This window comes from Mytilus californianus, unplaced genomic scaffold (assembly GCF_021869535.1).
Source record: "Mytilus californianus isolate M0D057914Y unplaced genomic scaffold, xbMytCali1.0.p SCAF_6, whole genome shotgun sequence".
Taxonomy (NCBI): domain Eukaryota; kingdom Metazoa; phylum Mollusca; class Bivalvia; order Mytilida; family Mytilidae; genus Mytilus; species Mytilus californianus.
In genome coordinates, this window is record NW_026262712.1 from 60554365 (window position 1) to 60581989 (window position 27625).

A 27625-nucleotide genomic window follows, 5' to 3' on the forward strand; every position below is an offset into this window, starting at 1 on the left:
TTCTTTTGTGTTTATAATGATTTTCTATACGGCCTGATTGACAGATATGTTCATATGTTACAGATAGTATCACCCTTATTTTGACCGATCAAAATTAAGGAAATTCTTTACGTAGTAGTTATACACCGAGGGATAGGTGTGTCTGGATAAAAAACCCTGACGGCCGGAGGGGTTTCTTATCCAGACACGCCATATCCCGAGGTGTATAACTTACTTACACCCCATGCTAAACCTTATATTTCTTAACCTTGATTACGAAATGAAAAAGAATGGATAGCTTATTTATTTACAATATCAAACTATGATTTATAAGATTTTTTTTACATGAAACCCCACTAGTAACCTTACTTCATGTACTTTGGCTACATGTATCTTCGTTCAAACTTTGACAAGTGAGTAGATTTTACAAATGTCGAAGATGCTGTTTTGCATATTCCCGTTAAATCCTTGTGCTAATATGGATCAGCAGGTCAAGGTTGACCGTTTCGTGCATTTTCATTACAAAAAAAACATCATGCTCCTTGTATGCAGTTGTCAATATGGACGGGTGTAAGACAGACGACATTTTGAGTCAAGCGTTGGATTTTGTAGAAGAGACTGAAGATAAAGGCAATATAATAACTCAAAGTACTTCCCTGTATCAGTTTAATGAAGGTGTTTAATGAAGGTAATCATAAATGTATTTTTTTATGTAACGGTTTTATAACCCCCCCCCCCCCCCCCCCCTCTATTATCAAGTATAAACAAACAATCATATTCGGACATACTGATGATAGATGTGTCTGGATTAGAAATCCGAGGACCGGACACGCTCAACATACAAAAATACAGATTGAATATTTAGGAACTCCCTTTTTTGTTGGGCAATCCAGGGATGGAGGTCCGGGAGTTAGAAGCTAAGTTTTTTTTATAAAGATCAATGCTTAAGAATAGAGACATATGACCGGGATCAGTGGCGGATCTAGGGGGGGGGGGTCTGGGGGTTGGAACCCCCCTATTTTGTGACGATCAATGCATTTGAATAGGGAAACATGGTTGGAACCCCCCTTTTTATCCTTTTTACCTTCAAGCAAAGGAGTATTTAAAGGATTTTTTTTATTCAAAATAGATGCTTAATACTTTTTTCGCTATTTGAATTTCAAATAGCGAAACAATTTAAAAAAAAACACATTTTAGGAAATTTAAATTGAATTTCCTAAAATGTGTTGTTTTTTTTTTATATCTTGAAACAACTTGTAGTGAACACTATTAGTAATTTCTTTTGTTCATGCTATTTAAAAAAATAATCCATTTCTATTGTTATGAATAACAATGGACTGTGTTTTCGGGATGTAGAAGCAGGGGTGTCCAGAAACCCCGCTCGTCACACCCTGTGATCAAAATCCATTGTTCTTCGTTACAATAGATCTATTCAATTTACACTTGTTTCAGAAATAGAAACTATGAAGTATAACAATAGAACTGGGGTGTAAGTCATATTATTTATCAATGAGTTTTCTACAATAAAATTATACCACAGTGACCATGGTGACTGATGGTGTGTATTTTAAGATAGGATTTTATGAGAGGCGTAATTAATGACAATAAACCTCTGCGATCAATGGATAGTCTAAGACTTGAAAATAAGCCAAACTATCATCCTTCTTTCTCCTCCTATGGTTCTACCCCAAGTATAGGTCGCATTAGCCAGATTCGGTACACCATTTGGGATTGTTGTTTATCAGTGCACATAATTTTGCTTTGCTGATCATTTTTATCGTTTAAAGTTTCACTCCATCTACTATTTTATTTTTTTTCAAAAAATAGGTATCGTTATTTAAGATAGATAGATATTATCTATTTTGATAGAGTTGACGTCCTATCAAATGTTGTATTTCTCCTTCTTTTGCTGCGTAAAGTTTAACGTTTTGTGTGATCATGGTTTTCAACAAAAAAGCTAAAAAACCCGTAAAACATCATCATTTAAGGACAATAATGTAGAGTCGACTGACGATTTCGGCCATATGGACTTATTTTTAGATTCTTTTTTGTTGACTTTTTTGCTGGTTTTTTTTAAATACTATTGTTTTATGAATAAAAAAGTGGTAGAAATCATCATTAAAGGACAATCACTTCTATAGGGAGTCGATTTCCTATTTGGTTTTGTTTGTTAGTTAGTAAATCTTGCACTGCTTATTATCTGTATGTTCCCCTCTATCTACTATAGCTGACGCTAAAAAATCAAACCCTTTGAATTCACCAAAAGAACAAAAACTGGTATAATGAGGCGGCTGGCCATTTTGGCCATGTTAACTCATTTGTCGATCTTTTCTTGCTGATAGTGTTTGCAGTTGAAACCTCTCAATCGCAATGAGTAAATGTGATCATTTATCAACAATAACTCCTATACGGAGGATTTGGCTGACGTTTTTGCTATGTTTACTCATTTGTAGATCCTGGTTTGTCGACCATTTCATATTCTAGGTTTAACCATGAAAGTTTCAACATAATAGCCAAACAAAAATGCAATTATAAAAAAGGGCAGTAACTCCTATGACAATGAAAAGTTAACGATCGACGGATGTCGGACGACAATGCAAAGGATGGTTAAAAATCACACTGATCCTTTGGAATAAGTCAATATTTGTCAGTACGATATATTTTTATCTTACTCGTCTAAAATTAACTTTTATTAGTATCGTTGCACAGACCTCTAGACTTAAAATATATCTTCAATTTTAAAGAACTTGGGTTCTGGAAAATATTACTGCATTATAACTTAAATGTCACTTTTGTTATCGTATAGTTAATGCATTTTGCACATCATTTTACCTTCAAATGATCCTGTAGCCTGTATTTGTTCAATTGCAATTTGCGTTCCAGTTGAAGCAACCATGACTACAACAACACCCTGTCTTGATTTTGACCTAACCAATACTGAAAAAAACCCACTAAATATAAAAAGTCCATACTTCTCTCTAAAATATAAACATTCGTTTAACATGTTTAAGTTGTTTAAGTCTTCCTGTCTAGGTAATATTTGTCATTTTAACAAGTGATTTTTTTGGTTGACATTTGTCCGTTGTTTTCTTTTGCAGGCATTCAATCACATTTGAAACTTTTTGTCTGTTAATGCGTTACAACGTGATCTGTAAAACTTTTGACACTCTAAAAACGCAAATAAAATACAAATATTTTTGTGGAATTTGTTCTTTTAAGGAAAAATATAACGTTTTTTATGGAAGTTTTAAGGCGATTAATCAAAAACCAAAGCTATTCATGCTATTAATGTATTCATCATTGAACAATAGTGGGATTCCATACCACCATAAAACGTCTGCTATGATTTATGAATTAAAGATTCCTGGAAGATAACGGCATGATGCATGAAGTCTTATATTGCGTATCCATCCCATCCTCTTTTCCTCGAATATGGCATCAACGATATTAGGCTTATCACCGAATTTACACTTGCATGAGCAACACAACAGGTTCCACGTGTTTAACAGGATCTGCCTACCCATCAGGAGTACCTGAAATCACCCCCGGTTTTCGATGGGTTAATGTTGCCCAGCTTTTACTTTTCTATGTTGTGTTTTGAAGACTGTTGTTTGTCTTTTGGTTAATTTTCGTGTTCTACCATAACGTTGTTAGTTTGTCTTCGACATTACTTTGGTATTTTCCACCTCTCTAGAAAATATCATTTAGACTCTAAAATTGCTTTTGAAGGAATATCTATGTGCACCATATGTACCTATTGATAAAACCATCGAAAATGACCACTTTACATCCTAAAACCATCGAAAATGACCACTTTACACCCTAAAAAGTGTTTATACTGCATCTGCCATTTTAGATTTTTAAAAGTAAAACAAAAGTTATATCGTATGAATTATTTTCAACCGTAACAACGACCAGAATGTGTGTAACTGCACCTAGTGGTTTGTGTAATAGTGTGTGTGTGTGGTTGATGGTATTTATACTGTATTGATAATGACATTAAGTACTATAAGATGATCAGATAAGACAGAGCTTTTATGGACAATTCATTTATAGAAAAGAAAAAAAATGAAAAGCGAATAAATTAATTAATTCGTGTTAATAGTTTTGAATGTGTTATGGCCCAATGGCTATACAAAGAAAGTCAATAATTTTTTTTTTCAAAAAAGGATATCAGAATAGATTTTAATATGTTTTCCAATGCTCCTTATGCATAACATATTATCAATAAGCAACTGCCAAGGATATGTTTCGGAGTAATATTTTAGTTTTAGAATGCTAACATTTTATTGTTAAACTTACTAAGTAGATCTTCAATTTCTCGGGCCAATTCATCCATTTTTTCCTCCATGTCTTTGTCAATACAACAAGTTTTGTATTTTTCTATGCGACGCCTAAAGCAATATTCACTCTTTGATAGATGACTGTCAGCTCTTCTGCCAATGTCTATATATTTTTCAAACAATTCTTTAAATTCTGATTCCAGGATAGTCGTATCGATTTTATGAGCTAAGTCATTTCTGCATTTATAAATGCGCATAATGTTATCTCCGATTGTATTTTCGTCTTCTAATGGTTCTGAGCCCCACTTACGTGTTGGTATATCCGGAATTATCATGGCAAATTTTTGATGTTTCACAATCTTGTACATTAAGCTGATATCAAATTCTTTAAATCCCGCTTTTTCCAGAGTCTGGATTTTGTCAAATTCTTTCGAGTTTAGAGTTTTTTTTAATGACGAGCACTTCATTATGTTTTCAAAAATTACTTTTGGAGGAATGCCTATCTGCACCATATATTCCCGCATTATATCTGTAAAAACATCGAAAGCGGCCACTTTACACCTCAGAAATCTTGTTTGTCCTGCATCAGTCATTTTGACCTTTAAAAGTAAAACAAAGTTTTTTTTAATTATATGGAATGGAATTATTTCCAACCGTAACAATGAAATACATGTGTGTGGTTGTAAATTTGGTTTGTGTTCTAGTGTGTTTGAGAGTTGATGCTGTTTATACCATATTGATAATGTTATTTTTATTTGTCAAAACTAAATTTAAAGATAAGACAAAAGATATATGAATAATTCATTTATAGAAAAGAAATGAAAAATGGTGCATCTGTTTCATTACTGCTCTTCGTTTACATTCACAATAAAGTCTTCAACACGGAGCAAATGTTCACACGATACAGCAAGTTCAATAGGGCCTGAAGTACTTCTTTCAGAGGAAATGCAAGATGGTAATTACGATGTTCCGTACATATTTGCGTCCAATTGTTCTTTGTTTTAAGAAATTAAAGACTAAACATGTATTCGTTTTTCCTTTTTGATACCAACAAACGAAAAACGAATATGGATTAATTTTCTTTTTTTACTTTTTGAAAGTTCAAAAACAACAAAAAAACAAAACAAAACAAACAAAAAACGCAAATTGCGAATTTGATTTTAATTTCATAAAACAAAACCTTTAAACGACATTTGGAATACATTTATCTGTCCGATTCTGGATAAATGTCAATGAAAAAGCACTATGTTGTCTTTTTCCATTTATTAATAGCAGTATCGGAAAAAAGAAAATGATAAGACTGTTTAAATTGCGTCCAACACGTTTCATTTTCTAACGCTAAAAAAATTCTTGCTAAAGGTAAATGAACTACACCTCGATACTTGATCTGTAATTGACGTTTGAATTATGAAAGAATTGGATAAATATAATTTTTGTCGTTTTATTTTAGTATAAATCCGGCCGTTGGTATTCTCTTTTGAATTGTTCCATATTTTGTTATCCAAGGCCTTTATATTTTACTATACGTCATCATGGTCATAGGTTTTGTTTTGTTGTTGTTAGTTTAAACAATATTTATTCAGATAAATCATCACATAACGATATAATACAATTGAAATAAATATTTAGGATTCAGAAACATGCAAATATGCTTTTACAAATATGTCTCCTAGTTCACAAATTATACACTTATTGAACAATACATAAATATAAATACTGGCATGCTCTGCAATAAAAATATGAATATGAAAAAGGTGAAAAATACAATAGAGAAAACAAAAACACATGAATTTTTGTAATGTATACAGTGTTTGCTTTTGATTATGTATTTCTGCACCAACCTAAATAAATGACTATTTGCTCATCTGAGAGTACCGTTGGGCCAAAAAGCAAAGTTTTTGTGTCAACTTGGGCAGAAAGACTGAAACTCATGTCTTAAATCGGTGTAAATGGGACTAGATAACAGGAAGTGAGAATTTGTTTTTTAATCACCACAACAACAGTTTGGGGAGTCTACTAAATTACGAAGGGATAGGTGAGAATTCAACGAACTTGAATCCATTCTTTAGCAAGCATGAAGTATTTGACCATGACGATGTCCTACATAGCAATATATTGGGACCTAACTATTTTGGGTGCGAATTTGTTTTTTGAATAATGGTAGAGATTCACATTTTCTTATGTTTAAGTTAATTGTGTTCTATAGTCTTGTTGTTGCTGGGATAAAATATTTAGAATACAAACGGGTCCGTGTGTTGAGTTATGTTATATTATTTCTTTGTCTTGTATACGGTAATGTGTTTCCCTCGGTTTTGGTTTGTAACCCGGATTTGTTTTCGCTTAATCGATTTATGACTATTGAACTGCGGTATACTACTGTTGCCTTTATAATGGTCATGTCTACTTCCCAGTGAATCAGACATTATGTCTCTTAAATACTCTGGTGTTTTATTATTCAAAATTTTGTGAAAAAGAATTCATCTATTATTGCATCGTCTACCAGATAATTTTTCGCATCGAATTTCCGTATATAAATTATTAATACTGGTAAGTTAAGTACCCCTCGTGACTATATATACACGCCTCATCAAGCTGGATATTTTCAAGTTTAGTAATCAAATTCTGATTCTGAGAGTTCCAAACGACATCTGCATATTCGAGAATTGGGAGAACAAATGATATGTAATTTTTTTTCAATTGTAAACCTATCAAAAACTTTTTTCATTTTCCTCATTATATTTATTTTTGTGTAAGATTTAGAAATTATATTATTATTCAATATGGTCATTCTATGACCCGTTGTTGGAAAAAAAGACACCTAGATGTTTGTGTTAACTTACTATTTGTTGCTTTTGAGTATTCATATTTAATGGAGATGACAGGGTCTAATTAGTTTTTTTTTAACTTATCATACTTTCAGTCTTTTGGGCATTAAAATTCATAAGCCATTTCTTTGACCAATTATAAGTTTTATCTAAATCATTATTTAAAATTGTAGCTGCTTCTGTTGGATTGGCAACCATTATATATAATGAAATGTCATCTGCAAATAGTTTAATTTGAGCTTGAATATCTTCGACAATATCGTTTATAAATATCAAAAAAAGAAGAGGGCCCAGAATGGGTCCTTAGGGGAAGCCTGCATTTACAGATAGCCATTCAGAACTTGTACCGTTAATTACCATCCGCCGGACTCTTTTTGTTAGATAATTTTCAAACCACTTTAATAAAGAACCCGATATGCCCATTTGTTGAAGTTTGAATAGCAGCCAGACTCTATCAAAAGCAAAACTTATGTCACAGAATACTACCTTAACATGCTTAATGTCTTTACTGATACCTAAAGCTTTCCCAAAATCATTTGAAACATTAATTAATTGATTAACCGCACGCAGACACAAACCTGACTGATTTTTTTGTCTCGCCTTGACGGAGTCAAAAAGCGAGACATAGGTATGCTGCTTCCGGCATCTGCGGCGGCATCAACAATGTATTAGTTTGTGATTAGGTCTAGTTCATGGTGAACCACTAGTGGTAGGTCAGTGATATTTGGTATGCAGTTGTATTAGCATTGGCACATCTTGTTACCATGGAGATTATTTGGCCCCGCCCCCTCAGTCAAGGTCTATTGACTTTGAAACTTTTCATAGTTTACATGTATTAGTTTGTGATTAGGTCAATTTATGGAGAACCACTAGTGGTAGGTCAATGATATTTGGTATGCAGTTGTATAAGCATTGACATATCTCATTTCCATGGAGATTATTTGGCTCTGCCCCCTTAGACATGGTCTATAGACTTTGAAAATTTTGCTAAGTTAACATGTATTAGTTTGTGATTAGGTCAGTTCAAGGGGAACCATTAGTGGTAGGCCAATGTTAATAGGTGTTCAGTTGTAAAAGCATTAGCACATCTCATTTCCATGGAGAATATTTGGCACCGCCCCCTCAGTCATGGTCTATTTACTTTGAAACTTTTGCTTAGTTTACATGTATTAGTTTGTGATTAGATCAGTTTAAGATGAACTGCTAATGTTAAGTCAATGATATTTGGTATGCAAATTTATTGGCATTTGCAAGTATCGTTTCCATGGAGATTATATAGCCCACCCCTGATCATGGTTCATTGACTTTGAAACTTTTACATAGTTTACAAGTAAATGTTTGTGTTTAGGTTTGTTTAAAGGGAACGACTTATAATATAAGTTATATGGTTCGCTATTGACCCCCTACGGATCCATAGAGGGTTAGTAAAATCCATAGGGGGTGAGGCAGAAGGCCGAATCTCCTATGGATTTTATTCACCCTCTATGGTCCGTAGGGGGTCAGTAGTTAACCGTATAACGAATTTATCGCCCGCGAGACTTTTTTCCGCTGTGTTTTGTAGAGAAATAAACAATTAAACACAACAACATTAATAGATGACGTCACTATTAACAGTAGACGTGACGTCATGAACCCCCTATGAAATTTACTAACCCCCTACGGATCCATAGGGGGTCACCACGTGACGGCGTTAAACCAATCACAACGTGATAATTTACCGGCCGTGCGATAATAAGTCAATGGTATTTGGTATGCAGTTGTATAAGCATTGGCACATCTCATTCCATGGAGATTGTTTAGCCATGTATCTTCAGTCATGGTTCATCGACTTTGAATATTTGCATAACTTACATGTTAAAGTATTGCTATTTTAATTTCAACATTTGCATTATCAAAATTACAAAAAGGCGAGACATATTTCTGTGATAACAGTTTATGTTAAAATGTTATTACTTTTTAAATGATTGTAAACGTTTTTATATACACAGCGTTCCATACACGTTGACACTACACTCAACAAAGAAATAAGTCTATAGTTTTTCACGTTAACTATTTTTATAAACTGGGGTAACACTTGCTCGTTTTCATTGATCTGGAAAAGTAGACGTACTTAAGGATAAGTTAAATAGCTAACATAATGAATACTTTAACACAGAAGATGCTTCTTTTAATAATTTGGGATTTATGAGGTCTGGACCAGAAGCTTTTGTGGGATTAACAATTTTCAATATATCTTTGACTTCAGTAACAGTAAGTTCTATATTGCTAATTATATAATGATGACATCACTAATATTATGAAGTTCTTCATGCGACATATCACTTAAATCATCAATATTTGACTGGGAAGAAAAATCCTGATTGAATTCATTTGATTTTTCGATTTCATCAAATATTAAGTTGTTACTAACCATTAATGGAGGTTTACTTGAGTCGTTTGTTTTTAATTCGGATAATTGATTGTGCGGTTCATCTATCATTTTAGTAACACTAAATTGGCTTAAAAAAGATGTTATTTTTGATTTGACAGGGCTAGTTAGTTTTCTTTAAAATAGCCTATGGTCATTATGTAAATAATAATACTATCATTGGACGCCATATCAAGAGAATAATCAATATTTTCCCAGATTTCCACTATTTGGAGGTATATACAAGGTTCCGAGTAAAGCCTTTTTATCTTTAAATTTTAGTTCTAACAATATTGCTCCCAAATTTGCACTTTCGAGGTCAGTTCGACGGTAAACATGTATATCATTTTTTACATAAACAATTATCCCCCCTCCAGCCTTGTGTGGTCCTCTGTCACGACAGAAGGGGTTTTAATAATTTAAGATTTTGATTAATTTTGTCTGTATGGCATGTACTCTAATGAGTAATGTTACATTTGTTTGAAATTGATCAAACTGAGGGCGGCCGTATACAAAGTTGAATAAACCACAGCTTTTCATCTGTTTTGTGAAAAAAGTATAAGTACAAAATATGAAAAAAACTTGTATGAACAAAAATTGAATAACAGTATGTAATATGCATGAAACAAAAGAAAAAGGATGCACATGTACATGGATTAAACAAATAGTTCGAAGGAATGAGTATTCACATATATAACTATTGAAGAATGATAATACTTTTATCTACATAATTCAAAACAAATGTTAAAGACAACCGTGTCAAGTCATCTCTATTTTTAGTTATGATTGATTGATTGTTTGATCGCTAAAACTGTCAAGACCTGTCTTTATATTTTACAATATAGTAAGCATACACGTTAATCAACAGTAAAATCGCTATAAGTGTTATTTAAAGCCCGCTTGTCTTCGACAAAATTAACAAATGTTGTCGCTGCATTGAAGACCCATTGGTGGCCTTCGGCTGTTGTCTGCTCTATGGTCGGGTTGTTGTCTCTTTGACACATTCCCCATTTCCATTCTCAATTTTAAATGGAATGAAATATTTTCTTAAACATGTTAAGGGACTGGCTTGCCTGAAGGTTGATTTGGTTCTATTTTATAGGTGCATGAAATGAACCATGAAACTTTACTTCGCGAGGATTTTAACATCATGTAAAACAACATTTTCATGCACGAGTAATAATTCTAACTATGAGAGCTTGTGTTGTAAATGCAAAACGTGTACATCTGTCACGTGACAGATCAGCGATCAAGGTAAGTATTCAGTAATAGTTATCCCATGAGGACGCGGTGTGTCAGATCACCCTGATGGCCGAGTGGGTTAACTATATTACAGCCCAGCTCTTCTAGACTATATGAAAAAAAAACATTTATGCTTCTTAACATCTAGTTCAGAATGCCATACAATACTTGTATATATCTAGTCGTCCTGGTGTAAGGATATACATCATGGCTTCATATGCTTAAGGTCTTGAGATCGATTCCCAGCATAGGCACTGGAAATTTAGTGGATTTTTTCTACATAATTTTGAAAGTTAGTCTTTATTCCGCATTTTTTTTATTAAACTGGCTAAATATTGAGATTGTTCATGGACAAATTTCCTTAAATCAGTCCTTCTTTTTTGTGCACTATGAAATTTATAGCCTGCATTTTGTTAGACATTTTATTCATTTTTCATTCTGTTTATAGCAAAGTTGTTTATTTTCTCCTATTCTGAAGTCATTGTTTTTTTCTTCTTTTTAGGGTGCCAAAGATGAACGAATGCAGTAAATTTACAAAAGGAGTAAAATTTTCCTAGTAAAGGAAACCTTTTGCTGATCGTAATATTATGAATGAGCTTCATATGCATCTGTTGTCGTTTCAGACTACGCTTCTCGTTCAAAACATGAACTTAATTCATTTTTAAATTAAAATCGTATTGAGGACATTTCAATGGTATATATATATTTGATAATAAAAAGATTTTATTTACACCAAGGATTTGTATATGTAAACACATAAACAATCTTACTTTTAAATTGCCATCTCTTTACCCCAGAATAAAAAGACAAAAACCGCTACAAATGATTAAAAGACAAAAACCACTACAAATGATTGTCTCATGGAAACAAGGTTATAAAATACTTTTTAAATAGTGTCTTCCGTGTTGCTTTGATGTATGTATCTTTTACTACAGCAATTGATCAGTTAACTTAAAAGGCTAGCAAAGCTATTTTTTGTATTAGAAAATTATTATATTCTGAAAAGATGAATTTACTACCACATTTAAAGCTTTTTGATTCATGTGTTAAACCTATTTTATTAAATAGCAGTGAAGTTTGGGCTACCGTTAGTTTAGTGAAACAAAATACTACCATAGAGTCAAACTATGCAAACTTTAGTCCAAATAAGATTCAAATCAAATTTGCTAAATTTTTATTGGGTGTAAATAAAGGTGCTGTGAATAATGCTGTATTGCTGAATTAGGATTATTCCCACTTTCATTGTCAGCCCTTAAAAATACAATTAATTTCTGGATTCATATCATTAATATGAATAGCGAGAGTATGGTAAAGAAAGCATACAGTGATAACTTTAACATGTCTAATGGTTTTTGTAGTAAAATAAAAGTGTTATTAGGTAAACTTGGTTTTCAGCATGTTTGGGAAAATCAAAATACTATGTCAAAGACAAAATTACTTTTTTCAGTTCAGAAGAAATTAGAGGAGGAATTCATAAAATCCTGGAAACAAGCTCTTTACTGTGACTCTAATAAAGATAGTCATGGTAATAAACTAAGAACGTATCGCAAAGTTAAAAATAATTACGAATTAGAAAAATATCTCCTACTGGACCTTAACAAAAATGTTATTTCTAAAATGGTAAAAATTAGAATTAGTAATAGCAAATTACTAATAGAAGTTGGTAGATATACTAGAACACCTTTAGAACAGAGAATTTGTCCACTTTGCAAGGATGGAATTGAAGATGAATTCCATCATTCCTCATTAAATGTAAAGCGTTAGAATTTAATAGAAATATACTCTTTTGTAATTTAAGTGATATAGTTCCATCTTTTGTTAATATGTCTGAACAAGATAAATTTAGTTTCATTTTGAAAAGTAATGATACTGACATTTGTACTGTATGTGTAGCTGGAACATGTGGAATAAGCGATATGTATGATTCGAACATTCATTTAAAGCAAACATAATGTTGTTAAGAACTGTTGTAGTATTAAAGCTTATTGTAATAACTTGAAGTGATAATATAGTATGAATAACACCTCCACGCAATGTAGATATAAAATATGTGTCTCATCATTGAGAAAACATATCTCTGTATATTTGTTTTTTTGTTTATTTTTGTCTGTTTTTGTATTTGTATTTTGTAAATGTCAGCTGGTATCATTCCTGTATTGGAATTTACACCAATAAAATTATTTGATTTGATTTGATTTGATTTGATTGTATGACCTGTGTTTTTTTATAGATTTTTTGTTGCATTCGAGGACACACATATCCATCTATGTATGCAGTATTGTCAATTGTTTTTGTTGGTGGGTCTCTCGCTTATGTTTTCGTCCTTTTCACTATCAACAAAGAGTTCGTTATCAGTTTATTCAACTAGGAGTATATCTAAGTCGTAACTATTAAGATTGTCATCCCACGAAATTAAGATTGTCATCCCACGAAATAAAATCGGAATTTTCCATATTGCGTGCACATGAATGAAGCTTTATTCAAATGAGAAATTAATTGTAATTTTCTTAAATATTAATTCTCAATACACACTTCGAACATGAAGAAACCATAAATTTACCGACAATCATTTAAAAAAACAACTCAATGCAAGCCTATATGATAAAACTGTCAAACAACACTTAGAAATCAAACATTTACCGACAATCCTACAGAAAAAAAACTCAATGAAAGCCCAATAAATGAGGAATATAAAAATAAATAAAATTTTAATAATTTATAAATATCAAGAATAAAAAACAAAGCCTTTCATGATTAACAATTAATTAACAAATAAATTAAGTTTTTTTCCATATTAATTAATTATACATTTTGTGACTTGTATTTTTGGAAAGAGTGTGGACACCTGTGGTGTGACAACTTCTTGTTTACAAGGTGTCAATTAAAACTCATTATTTATAACATGTTCGTGATTTACCTGGTCATCGAATAATTCAAACCTAATATACATGTCACACTGTGAAATTATGTCTCCGAGACAGGTGTATATTCAAAAGAAACCCATTATGTAACTATCAAATAAAATGAACTCTGACACAATTTATCAAGTGTTCAAGAAGATCATTAAATCTATCTCCTGTAATGGTATTAATATTGAATCCAAAACTTTTGTAAAATATTTGGGAATAATAATTGATCAGTTTCTAACTGGTGATTTTATTGTCAACTCTATAGTGAAAAAAGTCAATCAAAGGCTTAAATTTTTATATAGAAACAAAGAGTGTCTAAATTTTCAATCTAGGAAAACATTGTGCTCTTCCCTGATTCAATGTCATTTTGACTATGCATGTGCATGCTGGTATGAAGGTATATCAAAACAAATGAAGAATAAACTTCAAGTGGCACAAAATAAGATTGTGAGATTTATTCTGCAATTACATCCCAGAAAGAGTGTGACATATATTGAATTCAAGAAATTGGGCTTTTTAAATATTAGTAATAGAGTCAAACAACTAAGACTCAATCATGTTTTTAACATTTTTAACAATATATGCCCAAATTATTTACATACTAATTTTGTTACAAATGAAACATCTTTCAATACAAGATCTAGTAGTAAAAACTTTTATATACCAGGAATAAAAGGGTGTGAATCCACCACTTTCTTTTATAATGGAATAAAAGACTGGAATTCGTTACCAGACATGATTAAAAGTTGCTCTAAAAAATATAATTTTAAAGTGCAGGTGAAAAAATTTTTGATGGATAAATTTAAATCTATCTTTAATAGTGAATTTGTTTTTTATTAATTATATTGGGGCTTTGACCATTTATCTGTGATAAATTTTAGATGATTTGTGCTTGTATTTTCTATGTGTCAACCCTTGGTGTAAACTGGAAGTCTTGTTATAAAAGGACCCCACTGGAAATAAGTTTTACTAACTTTTGTGGGTCATCCTAAGATATTAGGCTACAGTGTAAAATCTAGTCAAGTTAAATTTCACTCATTTCTAATCTAGTCTAATCATATTATCAAAATATCATGAAAATTTTCATAATTTTATTTTTTATTTCTTAATTTAAAATTTTTAGTAAACATGTATATCATTTTAGTGTCTATAAACTATGTCTAGTGCTATATCTGTGTCTTTGTAATATTTTGTATCTGTCAAATTCATGCCTTTTTATCTTGAATAAATATAAATATATAAATAAGTGTTAATTATTTAATATCCGTTTTTTTTTTTATACAATATCAAATTATGTCTCTTTTTCAAAATACAAATCTAAAATCAAAATTACATTAAAATAAATAATTATATATGTACTCAAATTATATTTAATTAATTATGATAAATTTAACACTGAAACAGTTTATGTTATGCTTAAACATTCGTCCTTACTTCGAGTACTTTTAATACTTTTATTAATGACTTTATTACCTAAGGAGATCTCGCGAGGTTTAACTAGTGGCCGCGTGTTATTACGGGATTTCGCCGAGTTGCGAATCTCTTGTAGTATATGTCTCTGCACATACGTAGACTTGATTACGTCAGGGATATGCATGGCTCTGTACAAACTTTCAAAGTCTGCGAATCTGTTGATTAGGGCACATATAATCATGCCGAAATTGAAAATTCTATAATAATCAAATAATTCTGTTGACAAACACATAAGTTTTGTGCACTAATTAGACTTGATTACGTCAGAGATATGGCTGTGTGAAAACTTATAAATTCTGCGAATCTGTGTCGTTGTTTAATGTCTATATCATGCGTATTATAACTTACTATTAGTAAAAATCTTACCGGTTCGGTATGTCTAAATCTGTTAAGGTACGAGGTCGAGGAAGTAAACATGTCCCATGACCAAGGTCACCAGTATCAGTCAGCTTACATACACCAGGGGCGTGTTTTTTTGTTCTTCTTCTTCTTTCAGTTTCCGCACTCCATCATAATATTGATGACTATGTGCCGTGCATGCGTGGGTAGAATTTACAAATATATATTTACATCAAAATTTAAATAAAGAAATAATAACTTGTTTTTGATTTTCACTGTACATATAAGATAAAACTATTTACAAGGTGTTACAATTACATAGACGAAAAGTCCAAAGTTTCAAATTGACATTGAACTGGCAACTAATACAGATGAGAGGAAAAGTCCAAAGTTTCAAAGTGTAAAAAAATCTGGTAAGGAAAAGAGAAATATAATTGCATTCACTGACAATTCTGTGACTACGACTACTTCAACCAATATCCACCAATCACCATCCTGTGAAGTAGAGCAAATAACAAAAGATATAGGAGCCTCATGTAGTGTCGATAGCACATCACAGAATTTTTTAGAACTTCCCGGCCTAAGGAAACAACCACCAGACAACAAATACACGTTTCTTTCTTACAGCCAAACCACGAGAGATTAAAAGTAACCACTTTCAATGTTGAAGGGGTCAAAACCAATCAAAACTATATTTTAAACCTACTTAAAGCACGGGATACAATTCTGTGTGCTCAAGAACATTGGCTTTGGGACTATGAGAAAGGAAAACTGGATGAATTATTTCCAAATTTTAATAATTACATAAGATGTCATGATACATTCGATCCTATTGTAAATTTCCAAGCACCAAGGGGACAAGCGGGTATTGCTATCTTATGGCCTAAAAAGTGGAACGATTTTAATTAGAAAATTGCAAGAAGGCAACGAAAGAGTTATTGCCATCTCTATTCAGACCAAGGATCGACAAGTTTGTATTATCAACTCATACCTACCAACTTTAAATACAAACTCAGTAATAAAATATAGGGAAAATTTACATGCCAAGAAATTGCCTCCGTTGAAATTTTGCAAACATCCCATAGAGCAAATTACATGGATGATTAATTTTGACCATTTGGTATATGGCTGTGATTTAAGTGAGACGTACACGCGGGTCATAAATTAATTTATTGAATGAAATCAAATCTTTAACTACTAATTGATGCCGTAGGAGGTCGACCGGAATTTTTAGCGAGGATTTCTTGGCATGTAACAGACAGACAACTCAGGGTAAACATTCATAGAACCGAGACAAGGGGCAGTGGCAAATATTTCATGTATATTTTGAACACAAAGAGGATTACCCCGGTACCCTTTGCCAAAAATAATCTTCTTTTTCTTCTATTTGCCAACGGACTTTATGTTATGGATTGTAGTTTCACTTTCCATATTCGGTATTTATTCTAATTTAAGTTCCACGTAGTAAAAATCACGTGATTCAGGAATATAGTATCTTGGAGTTAGACTATTTCTTTCTTTTCGGGCGGGGACTCCAAGCAATCAACATGCATGTGTATAACGGCAATGAAGATTTTCTTATTAAATAAAAAAAGTTGCCTGTCCGGTACATGAATAGATCGGTTAGAAATCAAAGTTTTAATTTTAATTAGATAAGAGGGTTGAAAATAGAGAGCACAAAAAAAAGGGGGTGGGGGTGGGGGTGTTCCACAGGGAATATTTCCTTCTTATATGAACTCTACATCTGAAAGGTTTAACTTTTTTTTATTTAATTGAAAGAGAGAAAAACAAATGTAAGACAAATTGTGAATGGTCTTTCTTCCTTTCTCCCATGCCAAGAAATTGCCTCCGTTGAAATTTTGCAAACATCCCATAGAGCAAATTACATGGATGATTAATTTTGACCATTTGGTATATGGCTGTGTTTTAAGTGAGACGTACACGCGGGTCATAAATTAATTTATTGAATGAAATCAAATCTTTAACTACTAATTGATGCCGTAGGAGGTCGACCGGAATTTTTAGCGAGGATTTCTTGGCATGGATATTATTAAATTCCTTATACAAAAGTATTGTTATGTGACAGCGATATTTTCCTCTTTGATTTAATTATTTCGTGGAAATTCAAACTTTATCTAAAAGCAAGCGACTATTGTTCTCGAAATTGTTAGCTTACATGTTGAGAAGTTAATCCATTTTAATCCTAGCATTGTCCATTTCTTGTTATCATATATATGTTTTTAATTGTATTATTTGTTTGAATCATTAAGTGACAAATTTCATTATTACATGTAGTTATGATTAAGTAAGATTACGTAATTCATATTAGATCGTTTCTATGTAAATGGTCAGTTGGATACCAGCGGTCAAGCTGTACGGACGCCGTGCAATTACAGTGACATTCATTGTGTTTAGTATAGAACATTTATTGGAATTTCCATTTGTTTTATCTTTTCGGAATATTACCGTTGAACTTTTATTGTAATTAATGTATTGCACTATTGAAGAAGTTATTATATAAACCATCGTAAAGCTTAACTTAGTTTTGTTGACTTTATACAGTGACTTTCCCCCAGAACTCTAAATATAACAGGAACGACGAAAACCCCTGTTATAAATTGGTGGAGGTACCCGGGACAGTTTGCTTAGTTTCACACTTATCAGACAAACTGTACACAAGATCATACCTACGCTCTACAACTGTATAATGGATTACAAATTGAGACACAGATTTAATTGGTGGTGTCCACCTGATAATACTAGAAAGAAGTGCAATGTGAACAATCAGCCATTTTTTGTAGAAAACGGTTATAATCTAGAACGTTCGGATTTTCTTCGTGTTACAAATTCAAATATCGATAAAACAGTGAGATGTTTCCGCTGTGGACAATCAGGACATTTTTATAAACAATGTTGTGCAGAAATCAGTATAAAATCAAAGAAAAAGCTAGACAGAGATTTCGAAAGACTTTCCTTATTTATACAGCGTAAAACTTGTGAGAATTTCCCTTTCTTCACCTTAGACGATGCAGAATTTCGTAAAGCAACACGGACAAATTCAATACTACATTTCCAGGTAAATTTACTTCAAACAAGTCAAACCCAAATTTTGAAAGAAAAAGTGAAACTTGAATCAGTCGTTGATTTAATAAAAGATCAATTGAAAGAAAACAGAAAATCGCTCAGACAGGAAATCGAGTTTCTTAAGCAAGAGAACAAAACATTAAAAACCAAGCTCCAGAAAGCAATTTCTAAAAGCACAGAACTATCGCGAGAAATAGAATTTCGGAATCTTGAAAACGATAAATTGGAGAGAACAATCGGAACGCTCTACATCAAAATATCAGGCTTGGACGTATCAGAACTAGCAATCCAAAAGAAGATAAAAGATTTAACCACTAGTTGCAGGAAATTAGAAACGGAAATTAACGCTTTAAGAAATGACTCTTGTGACTGCAAAGTTCGAAATCAATCGCGGTCAAGACAGAATCAAAATAAAGGACAAAATGTAAACCACGATCCATCCCGTGGAAGAAGAAGACAGTATTTTTATTAGACTCTGGGACAGAGTCTTTTTCAAGTCGGAGGGAATTTGTGACAGCGATATTTTCCTCTTTGATTTATTTCGTGGAAATTCAAACTTTATCTAAAAGCAAGCGACTATTGTTCTCGAAATTGTTAGCTTACATGTTGAGAAGTTAATCCATTTTAATCCTAGCATTGTCCATTTCTTGTTATCATATATATGTTTTTAATTGTATTATTTGTTTGAATCATTAAGTGACAAATTTCATTATTACATGTAGTTATGATTAAGTAGGATTACGTAATTCATATTAGATCGTTTCTATGTAAATGGTCAGTTGGATACCAGCGGTCAAGCTGTACGGACGCCGTGCAATTACAGTGACATTCATTGTGTTTAGTATAGAACATTTATTGGAATTTCCGTTTGTTTTATCTTTTCGGAATATTACCGTTGAACTTTTATTGTAATTAATGTATTGCACTATTGAAGAAGTTATTATATAAACCATCGTAAAGCTTAACTTAGTTTTGTTGACTTTATACAGTGACTTTCCCCCAGAACTCTAAATATAACAGGAACGACGAAAACCCCTGTTATAGTTATATGGATTTCATAATCTGTGGGGACCTAAACGGAACCTTACTCAATTCAAGACAAAACCAACATGATAGAATAAATTATTAAAAGAGTTTGTCAAAGACTATAATCTACACCAACTAGATACTGATGATCACCTACACTCTTTCTTTCATCATAATGGAAAATCTACGTCTAAAATAGACTACATCCTGTCATCAAATAGCAACCTTATCCACTCTATTCAAACTTTCTCTCAAGATGCAATAAATTTATCAGCCCATGTACCAGTCAAGGCTCTTTTAACACTTCAAGCTGACAAGCATAAACTAAAAATTTCAGCAACGAGGTACTGCATAAAACAGAATGGGGAAAATGTATACCAACAATTTACAGTGAAGCAGTGAAAAAATCTTAAGACCAAAATAAAAATCGAAAAGTAACAACGGAAGACCAAACAACTAATCTGATAGATGCAATTAAACAAGCTGCAAGGAAAACAATTCCGACAAAAACTCTGAAAATCCGCGGCCCAAGACTAAAAGTTTCGCAACATGCAAAAAAGTTGCTAACGATTAGTAAGCAGAAACACAGGATATGGGACCTACATGGAAGAAAGAGAGGTGAGGACACTTGTTTTTTGGAACTGAAGGAAGCAAAAAGAAATGTTAGAAAAAGATTACGGCAAGAGAGAGCAGCTGAATGTAAAGAATTTTATAAAAAAATGGAAAGTGAACCCAACTCTAAAAATTTCTACAGATTAATACTCAGAAATACAAACAGCACTAAAGAACTTGCTACAACCATACTATATGATGATCATGAACTCACCGATCCAGAAGAACAAAGGGAGGCAATGGCAAAATATTTTCAAAATTTAGCAACACCTAAGGACGATCCTGACTTTGATGAAAATTTCCTAAATAACTGCCAATTCCGCTGTGAAATTATAAAAGAAATCTGTAGCTTATCTGATTTCAGTTCAGACAAATTCAACCCCGCCGAAATTTCAGAGGCAATATCAAATCTGAACAATGGAAAGGCATGCGATGAATATGGGCTTTCTGCTGAACACTTCAAATCTGCTGAAGAGGTTGTTGTTCCGTATCTTGTTTCTCTATTTAATCAAATTTTGGCTGAGAAAAAAGTACCAATCCAATTCAAAACCGGTATTCTTAATGCAGTATGCAAGAAAAATAAAGATGACAAAATACTTGATAACTACAGAGGCATCACCGTCTCGTCAATTATTGGAAAATTTTTTGAACATGTTATCCTTAATAGAATACTTCTGAAATTAGATAAACAATCAGAATTACAATTTGGCTTCACAAGTGGCCTCTCACCAGCAATGGCAGCACTACTAGTCTCTGAATCGGAACTTATATCAAAAAATCAAAAATCTAAATTAATTTTTGGACTTCTGGACTCACAAAAGGCATTTGATGTTGTTCATCATGATATTCTTCTCGACAAGTTATTTGACCAAAATATTGATCCAGATATTTGGGAAATCATTTTTGATATGTACAACAACCTTACCTCTAAAGTTAAATGGAAAAACGGATTTAGTAACAGCTTCCCTGTACGGCAAGGAGTCCGCCAAGGAGGAATTCTATCCACCCATTTGTACAATCTGTACATTAACGACCTACTTACAGAACTTGAAGAGAATGGTATGGGCCAGTACATCGCCACACACTTTACGGGATGTCCAACCTGTGCAGATGATATTATACTTTTGTCATCAACTGAAGAAGAAATGCAATCTATGCTAGATACATCTAAAAGATACTCAGACAAACATAGACACAAGATCCATCCAACCAAAAGCGTTATAATTAATAAATATAGTAACTCAAAAACAACGAAGAGTGAAGTTCAATTCAAACTCGATGATAAAAACATGCCATCAGCTAATCAAGGTACACATCTGGGTATCATAAGAGCAATTAAAGACCAAAATAAAACAAACATCCAGGACAGAATTAGCTTAGCCAGAAGGACAGCCTATTCTCTTATGAACGTTGGAGTACATGGTACAAACGGATTAAACCCTAAAACTTCTTATATGATATACAGAGTATACGTTCTACCAAGGCTACTTTACAGCCTGGAAGTTCTGCCACTAAATAATGGGGACATTAAGTTGCTAAGAGATTTCCACGTGAATTTTTTGAGACAAATACAAGCTCTTCCCTCACGGACAGCAATTTCAGCAGTATACTTACTCTTGGGTGCGCTCCCCATAGAGGCAGAAATTCACAAAAGAGTTCTTAGCCTGTTCCACTCCATCTTTTCATCTAACAACGAGAATCTAAAAAAGGCTCTAGAGAGGCAATATGTCCTGCAAACACATGAACTAACTTTCCTTAACAGAGTAGCAGATCTTTTATACATGTATAATCTTCCTCCATGGACTTATCTGAAAGATCAATTGCCATCAAAGTTATCATGGAAATGCAAGGCAAGAGAAGCAATAAACAACTACTGGAAAGTGAATCTTCAAAGGGACGCCAATAGCAAAACAACACTAAAATTTCTCTGTATCCCTAATTTAGACATTGGAAAACCTCATACTATCTGGAATAGTCTACCACCAAATATTGGCGAACTCAGGAAAGCAACAATAAAAGCAAGGCTATGCACAGGGACATATATATTTCAATCACAGAAAGCTCGTTTCTCAAATATTAACCTTGATGCAACTTGCCCAATTTGTCAACTGGAAGAAGAAGATATCATCCATTTTCTCACCCGCTGTCCCGTTCTGGAAGGCATACGCAGAGAATCTCTAAGTGTTATCAAAAGAATTACGATCAGTAAAATTGGGCTAGGAAACTGGAATTCCAACTTTCACGAGAGAACTTGTATTGCCCAACTAATTTTGGATTGTCAGCAACTGGCTCTAAACAATATTCTCCCTCATGATGACCTTTTTCTTAATTCAATAGAAGAATTAAGCAGGAACTTATGTTATAGACTCCATCTAAAAAGAGTGTCTTCTCTTAATGTCTAGTTGTCATAAGGTCAGTGTGGTTGTACCGCGCTATACCTTAAACAACTATCTTCAACTTCATAAAATAAAATATGGCTTTTTTCTCCAATCTAAGGAACAATCATTTATGCTTCTTCGACAGTACAACTAGGTCAGTGTGGGTGTTCCGCGCTAAACCTAACATCAATCTTTTACACAGAATTAAATGCTGCGAAAATCTAAATGTTTAAATCTTCATTTAATTTAGGTTAATATGGCTGTTCCACGCTATACCTTCAATTGCTTTCTTTAACTCCGTAAAATGAAACAACTGAAACAACGTTTATCTTTAATCTAAAGTCATCATAAAGGTTTTTGGACAGAGCAACTAGGTCAGTGTGGGTGTTCCGCGCTAAACCTATCAATCCTTTACGTAAAATTAAATGCTGAGAAAATTCATGAAATTTTAGAATAACTGGTCAGTGTGGTTGTGCCGCGCTATACCTATAGTTGGAATAAATGTACATGTTTACCGTTAGCTTTAATACCCAGTAGCTTCACATATATATATATATAACAGATAGATAATGGCTATGCATAATTAGATCGCTTAGGACATATAAGCTTATATGCATGATTTTATTGATTTTATATCGCCTAGTAGTGCTCATAGACAGATGTAGTAACTCCAGCATGTAGCAGGCAGGAAGCTGAAAACTCGTTATTTTTTACCTTTAAGTAACATTGTTTAGTGAATGTAAAGATTTTTTACTATAATGCATGCCCTGTAAATAATATTCAAAACTTTTTTATTTTTAAAAATTTTATTAATAACTTTTAAACTGTGACCCATTTTTAATGTACATAGAAGTTATTATTAGTATCTTTACAGGGATTTAACTGTACATAATGTTATTTTTAAATAGTTAGGTATTCACTTAATAATTTTTATAAGGATTAACCAACCTTAATTCAGTAAGGTTGGTGTACTCCAACTATTGGAGGAAGATATAGAGGAAAGAAGAAGAAGAAGGTGTAGTATTGGTTGAGAACAGATGTAGGAATCTGTTCTCTGAATGCTTCAACTGTGGTGCATTGGACAGCAGTAACTGGTAAAAGGTTCCATTGGATGATTGTCCTTGGATAGAATGAAAATTTATATGAGTCTTTTTTTGCCTGTATGTGCCTGAATGAGTGACTGTGAGTGTATTGTCTTGTGCGACTGTCTGATGCCGGTATTAATTAACAAGTTCGTGGGGTATATTGCTACTTGGTGGTGTGTGATTTTGAAGAAAAATATAAGTCTTGTTCTTATTCTTCTAAGTTCAAGTGTTGGCCAGTTGAGATGGTTAAGCATGTTTGTCACAGAGCTGGTATTATGGTATCGATTGCATGTATACCTGGCTGCACGTCGTTGGACCATTTCTATTTGTGATTTTTGTGATTTTGTATGTGGGTCCCAGATGCAGCTACCATACTCTAGCTTTGGTCTCACAAGTGAGATATAGGCCTTTTCTTTAACTGACTGTGAGCTGACTTTAAGGTTTCTTTTGATAAAATTAAGTTGTTTAGTTGAATTTGCTGTGATGTTATTTATGTGTTTGTTAAATTTTAAATCAGTTTGTATTGTTAAGCCAAGATATTTAGTAGATGTTTCTTGGTGCAAAGTGTGCCCATGTTAGATGTAATCATATGGGAGAGGGGTTTTCTTTGTTGTTACTTGGAGGACTGAACACTTGTCCGGATGGAAGGACATGAGCCAGTCCTCTTCCCACTTTGCTGCTGCTGTTAGGTCTTCTTGTAATTTTTCTGAGTCATGTTTATTTTTTATGGTTTTGTAAATAATGCTGTTATCTGCAAAAAGTCTAAGAGTGCCATGTTTAATATATTCATTCAGGTCGTTTATGTACACCAGGAATAGGATGGGACCTAGTACCGTTCCTTGCGGTACTCCTGATGTGACATGTATTTGTTCAGATTTTGTGCCTTCCAGTAATACTGTTTGTGTGCGAAGTGTGAGAAAGTCTTCTATCCATTTCAATGTTTTGTTGTCGACACCATAGTGTTTAAGTTTATAGAGTAGTCTTTTGTGAGGGACTTTGTCAAATGCTTTGGCAAAGTCCATCACAGATTACGTCTGTTTGAATGTTATCATTGCTATAATTTGCCAGTTCTTGTATGAATGATACTAACTGGGTTTCGCAAGATCTTGAGGAGCGAAACCCATGTTGTAGATCATATAGAATGTTGTTATTTTCTAGATGTGCCATGATGTTACTTGCTAATATGTGCTCCATGATCTTACATAGGATGCATGTTAGGGATATAGGCCTGTAGTTGATAGGATTATGTTTATCTCCGTACTGGGCAGACGTTGGCATGCTTCCAGTCAGTAGGTATTTTTCCGGTGTTCAGGGATTTTTCGAAGATTAATGTTATTATGGGTGCGATGTCAGTACTAAGTTCTTTAAGCACACGCCCATATATACCATCTGGCCCTGTGGCCTTGTGTGGGTTAATCTTTTCTAATAGTTTCAGTATGCCTTTCTCTGAAATTTGTATGGTGTTCATTTTTGGATGTATAGAAATTCCCTTGTCAGGTATTGTTTCACTGGATGTTTCTGTTGAGAATGCCTTCTGAAATTGGTTGTTTAGTAAATTGGCCTTTTCTTCGGTGTTGTCAGTAAGTATGCCATCTTTCCTTATGCTGCAATGCCTGAACTGTCATTTTTCATGTTTTTGATGTAGCTGTACAAGTTTTTAGGTTGTCTTTTAATTATGTTATTATCTGGTTCGTTTACTGGGAGATCAAATATCATGTTCTCAATGTAATTCCAGTAAGATCTTCTCATATCTGTTTGAATTGATTTTTTGAGATGCTTGTACTTTTTCTTCAGTTGTTCATTTTTTCTGCTCTTTTTATGAAGTCGTTTAGCTTTGTTGATGTCAATTTTAAGCTTGTTATTAACCCATGGTAATTTTTTCTTGTTGGTAACTATTTTGTGTGGGATATTTGCTTCTATTGATTGTGTTAGAGCTTCTGTGAATGTATTCCATAGGATATTTGAGGTTGATTCTTCAAATTGTTCTTTAATTTTGCCTAAGAGTGTTCCTAAATCTGTTCTTATTTTACTCCAGTCAGCTTTGATATATTGTAGTACTTTAATTGGTTGTTTTTTGTTTCTTTTTAAAGATACATTGCATTCAGAATAGACAATGTCGTGGTATGCATTCCCAATAGGGGGCATGGTTTCGGTCTTGTTAACCAAGCTTGGTGTATTTGTGAGTAGGAGGTCAAGTATTCGGTCACCTCTAGTAGGCTTATTTACAATTTGCTCTAAAGAGTGGTCATTTATGATGTCTAAGAGTTGTGTGTGCAGTTTAATTTCTGGTTTGCCTGGAATAATGCATGGTACTTCCCAGTCAATGTGGCTGAGGTTGAAGTCGCCACATAGAATCACTGTGGTTTTTGTATTATTGTTGATGCGATTAAGTGAGATGTTTAGATTTTTAAGTGATATGCCATTGTCTGAAGGTGGTCTATAGTAACAGCCTAGTATAAGTTTTCTTGCATTTGTCATGTTTATTTCTGCCCATATGCTTTCAGAGTCTGTTTGTAATTCTCTGATTTCATTTGATAGTAATTGTGTTGATATGGCAATGAGAACGCCACCATAGTTTTGGTTATTATTGGATGGAGGGCGGTCTTTCCTATACACTGTGTAATCATTCGCTGGAAAGTATTCAGATGATAAGATATCGCTACTGAGCCAGGTTTCAGCGCCCAATATTATTTCTGGTTTTACAGATGAAATAATTTCATCTAGTTCAGCTTTTTTATTTTTAATAGACTGAAAGTTTATTGTTAGTATTTTCAATGGTGTTTCTTTCTTTTGAGCTTTCTTGACATAAGTTTGTTTTATAGGTGACGATGTTGCTTTAGGTAAGCCAGGACTTCCTACTGAATGTTCTGATAAAGGTGAGAATGAGTTTGATGTTTCAGGTATGGTAAGATCAAAAATGGATGAGGAGAAGTTTGGCATACCACATTGTATGCACGCCCAAGATATATTTGATGAATCCATACATTGATATACATTAGCTTGACAGTTTGCATGATACCAAACATCGCATGAATCGCAACAGAGTGCTTTTTGTTTCCATGTGACAGCTTTTCCACATGTTCCACAGGGCCACCTAGGTGTTCTGGGGCCTGGGTTTATTTCAGTGTCTCCTGATAGTGCAAGTACTAGTAAACATAGATATGTTTTTGATTGTTTGATGTACCTTTGATGTGATTTATCTATAATAGCTCTGTGGTTTGTAAAATACACTGATGATATGCTATGCATATTACCAAAAGAATCTATTAAGTCAGCTGGTGTGTTCATTTGTACAGGTTGGTTGTAAAATTTATGGAATAGTATTGATAGTATGACTAAGTGGAGTGTTAATACATAAGCCATGACTACAACTTTTGTATGTCAGATATGGTTCTTTATAAGTTATAATTCGCAAACAGATAAAGGGTGCACGTGTTTAAAATTCAAGTGCAAGGACAATTTACACAGTACCTGTTAGCTCATAGATGTGTTAAGTCTTCGTTCCCTGGGCTCCTCAGGGCTACAGGTTAGGTTGACAGATAGCCATGTTAGTAAGAACTGTTGTAAAGTTCGGGACTTTTTCAGTGCATAGAAATCGGAAGTTCTTGACCGGATGTTTACATGTTTCTAAGCGTAATGTGTCAAAAAATTATGGTTATTATTTGTCTTCAGTGTGATTTTATGTTATCATATGATGGATTTATGATAAATATGGGAGGGTTTATGTATAAAAAAATGCAAAAGGTCGAAAAATGTCAATGTGAACTTCAAATAAACAAAGTTTTACGAAAAATTTTTAGCAGCTCCAAAAAATCACCCTTCCATTCCCACGCATGCGCATACTCTTATTTTTTCGGTAGTGAGCCAGACAGGGAAGATCTTCTGGCTCTCTTCCACCTCTTCTTTTTTGATAGGTAGTTTAGACGGCAGAGGCACATAACAAACATGGCGTCGTTTAGTCTAAATGACATTAATAAATTTAT

The 27625-nt window shown here is 33.2% G+C and overlaps 1 protein-coding gene across 1 annotated transcript in view; it reads right to left on the reverse strand.

The window, feature by feature from the left end:
* The window catches only part of LOC127705968 (mannosyl-oligosaccharide glucosidase-like), a 64058-nt gene extending 48122 nt beyond the window's left edge, over positions 1-15936 (reverse strand). The window contains exons 1-3 of the mRNA XM_052210350.1: positions 15485-15936; positions 4282-4861; positions 2812-2916 (exon numbers count right to left, since the gene is read on the reverse strand). Coding sequence (XP_052066310.1) covers positions 2812-2916; positions 4282-4861; positions 15485-15535 — 736 coding nt within the window. The 5' untranslated portion in view covers positions 15536-15936. The remainder of the gene's footprint in view (positions 1-2811; positions 2917-4281; positions 4862-15484) is intronic.
* Between the last annotated feature and the right edge of the window lie 11689 nt (positions 15937-27625).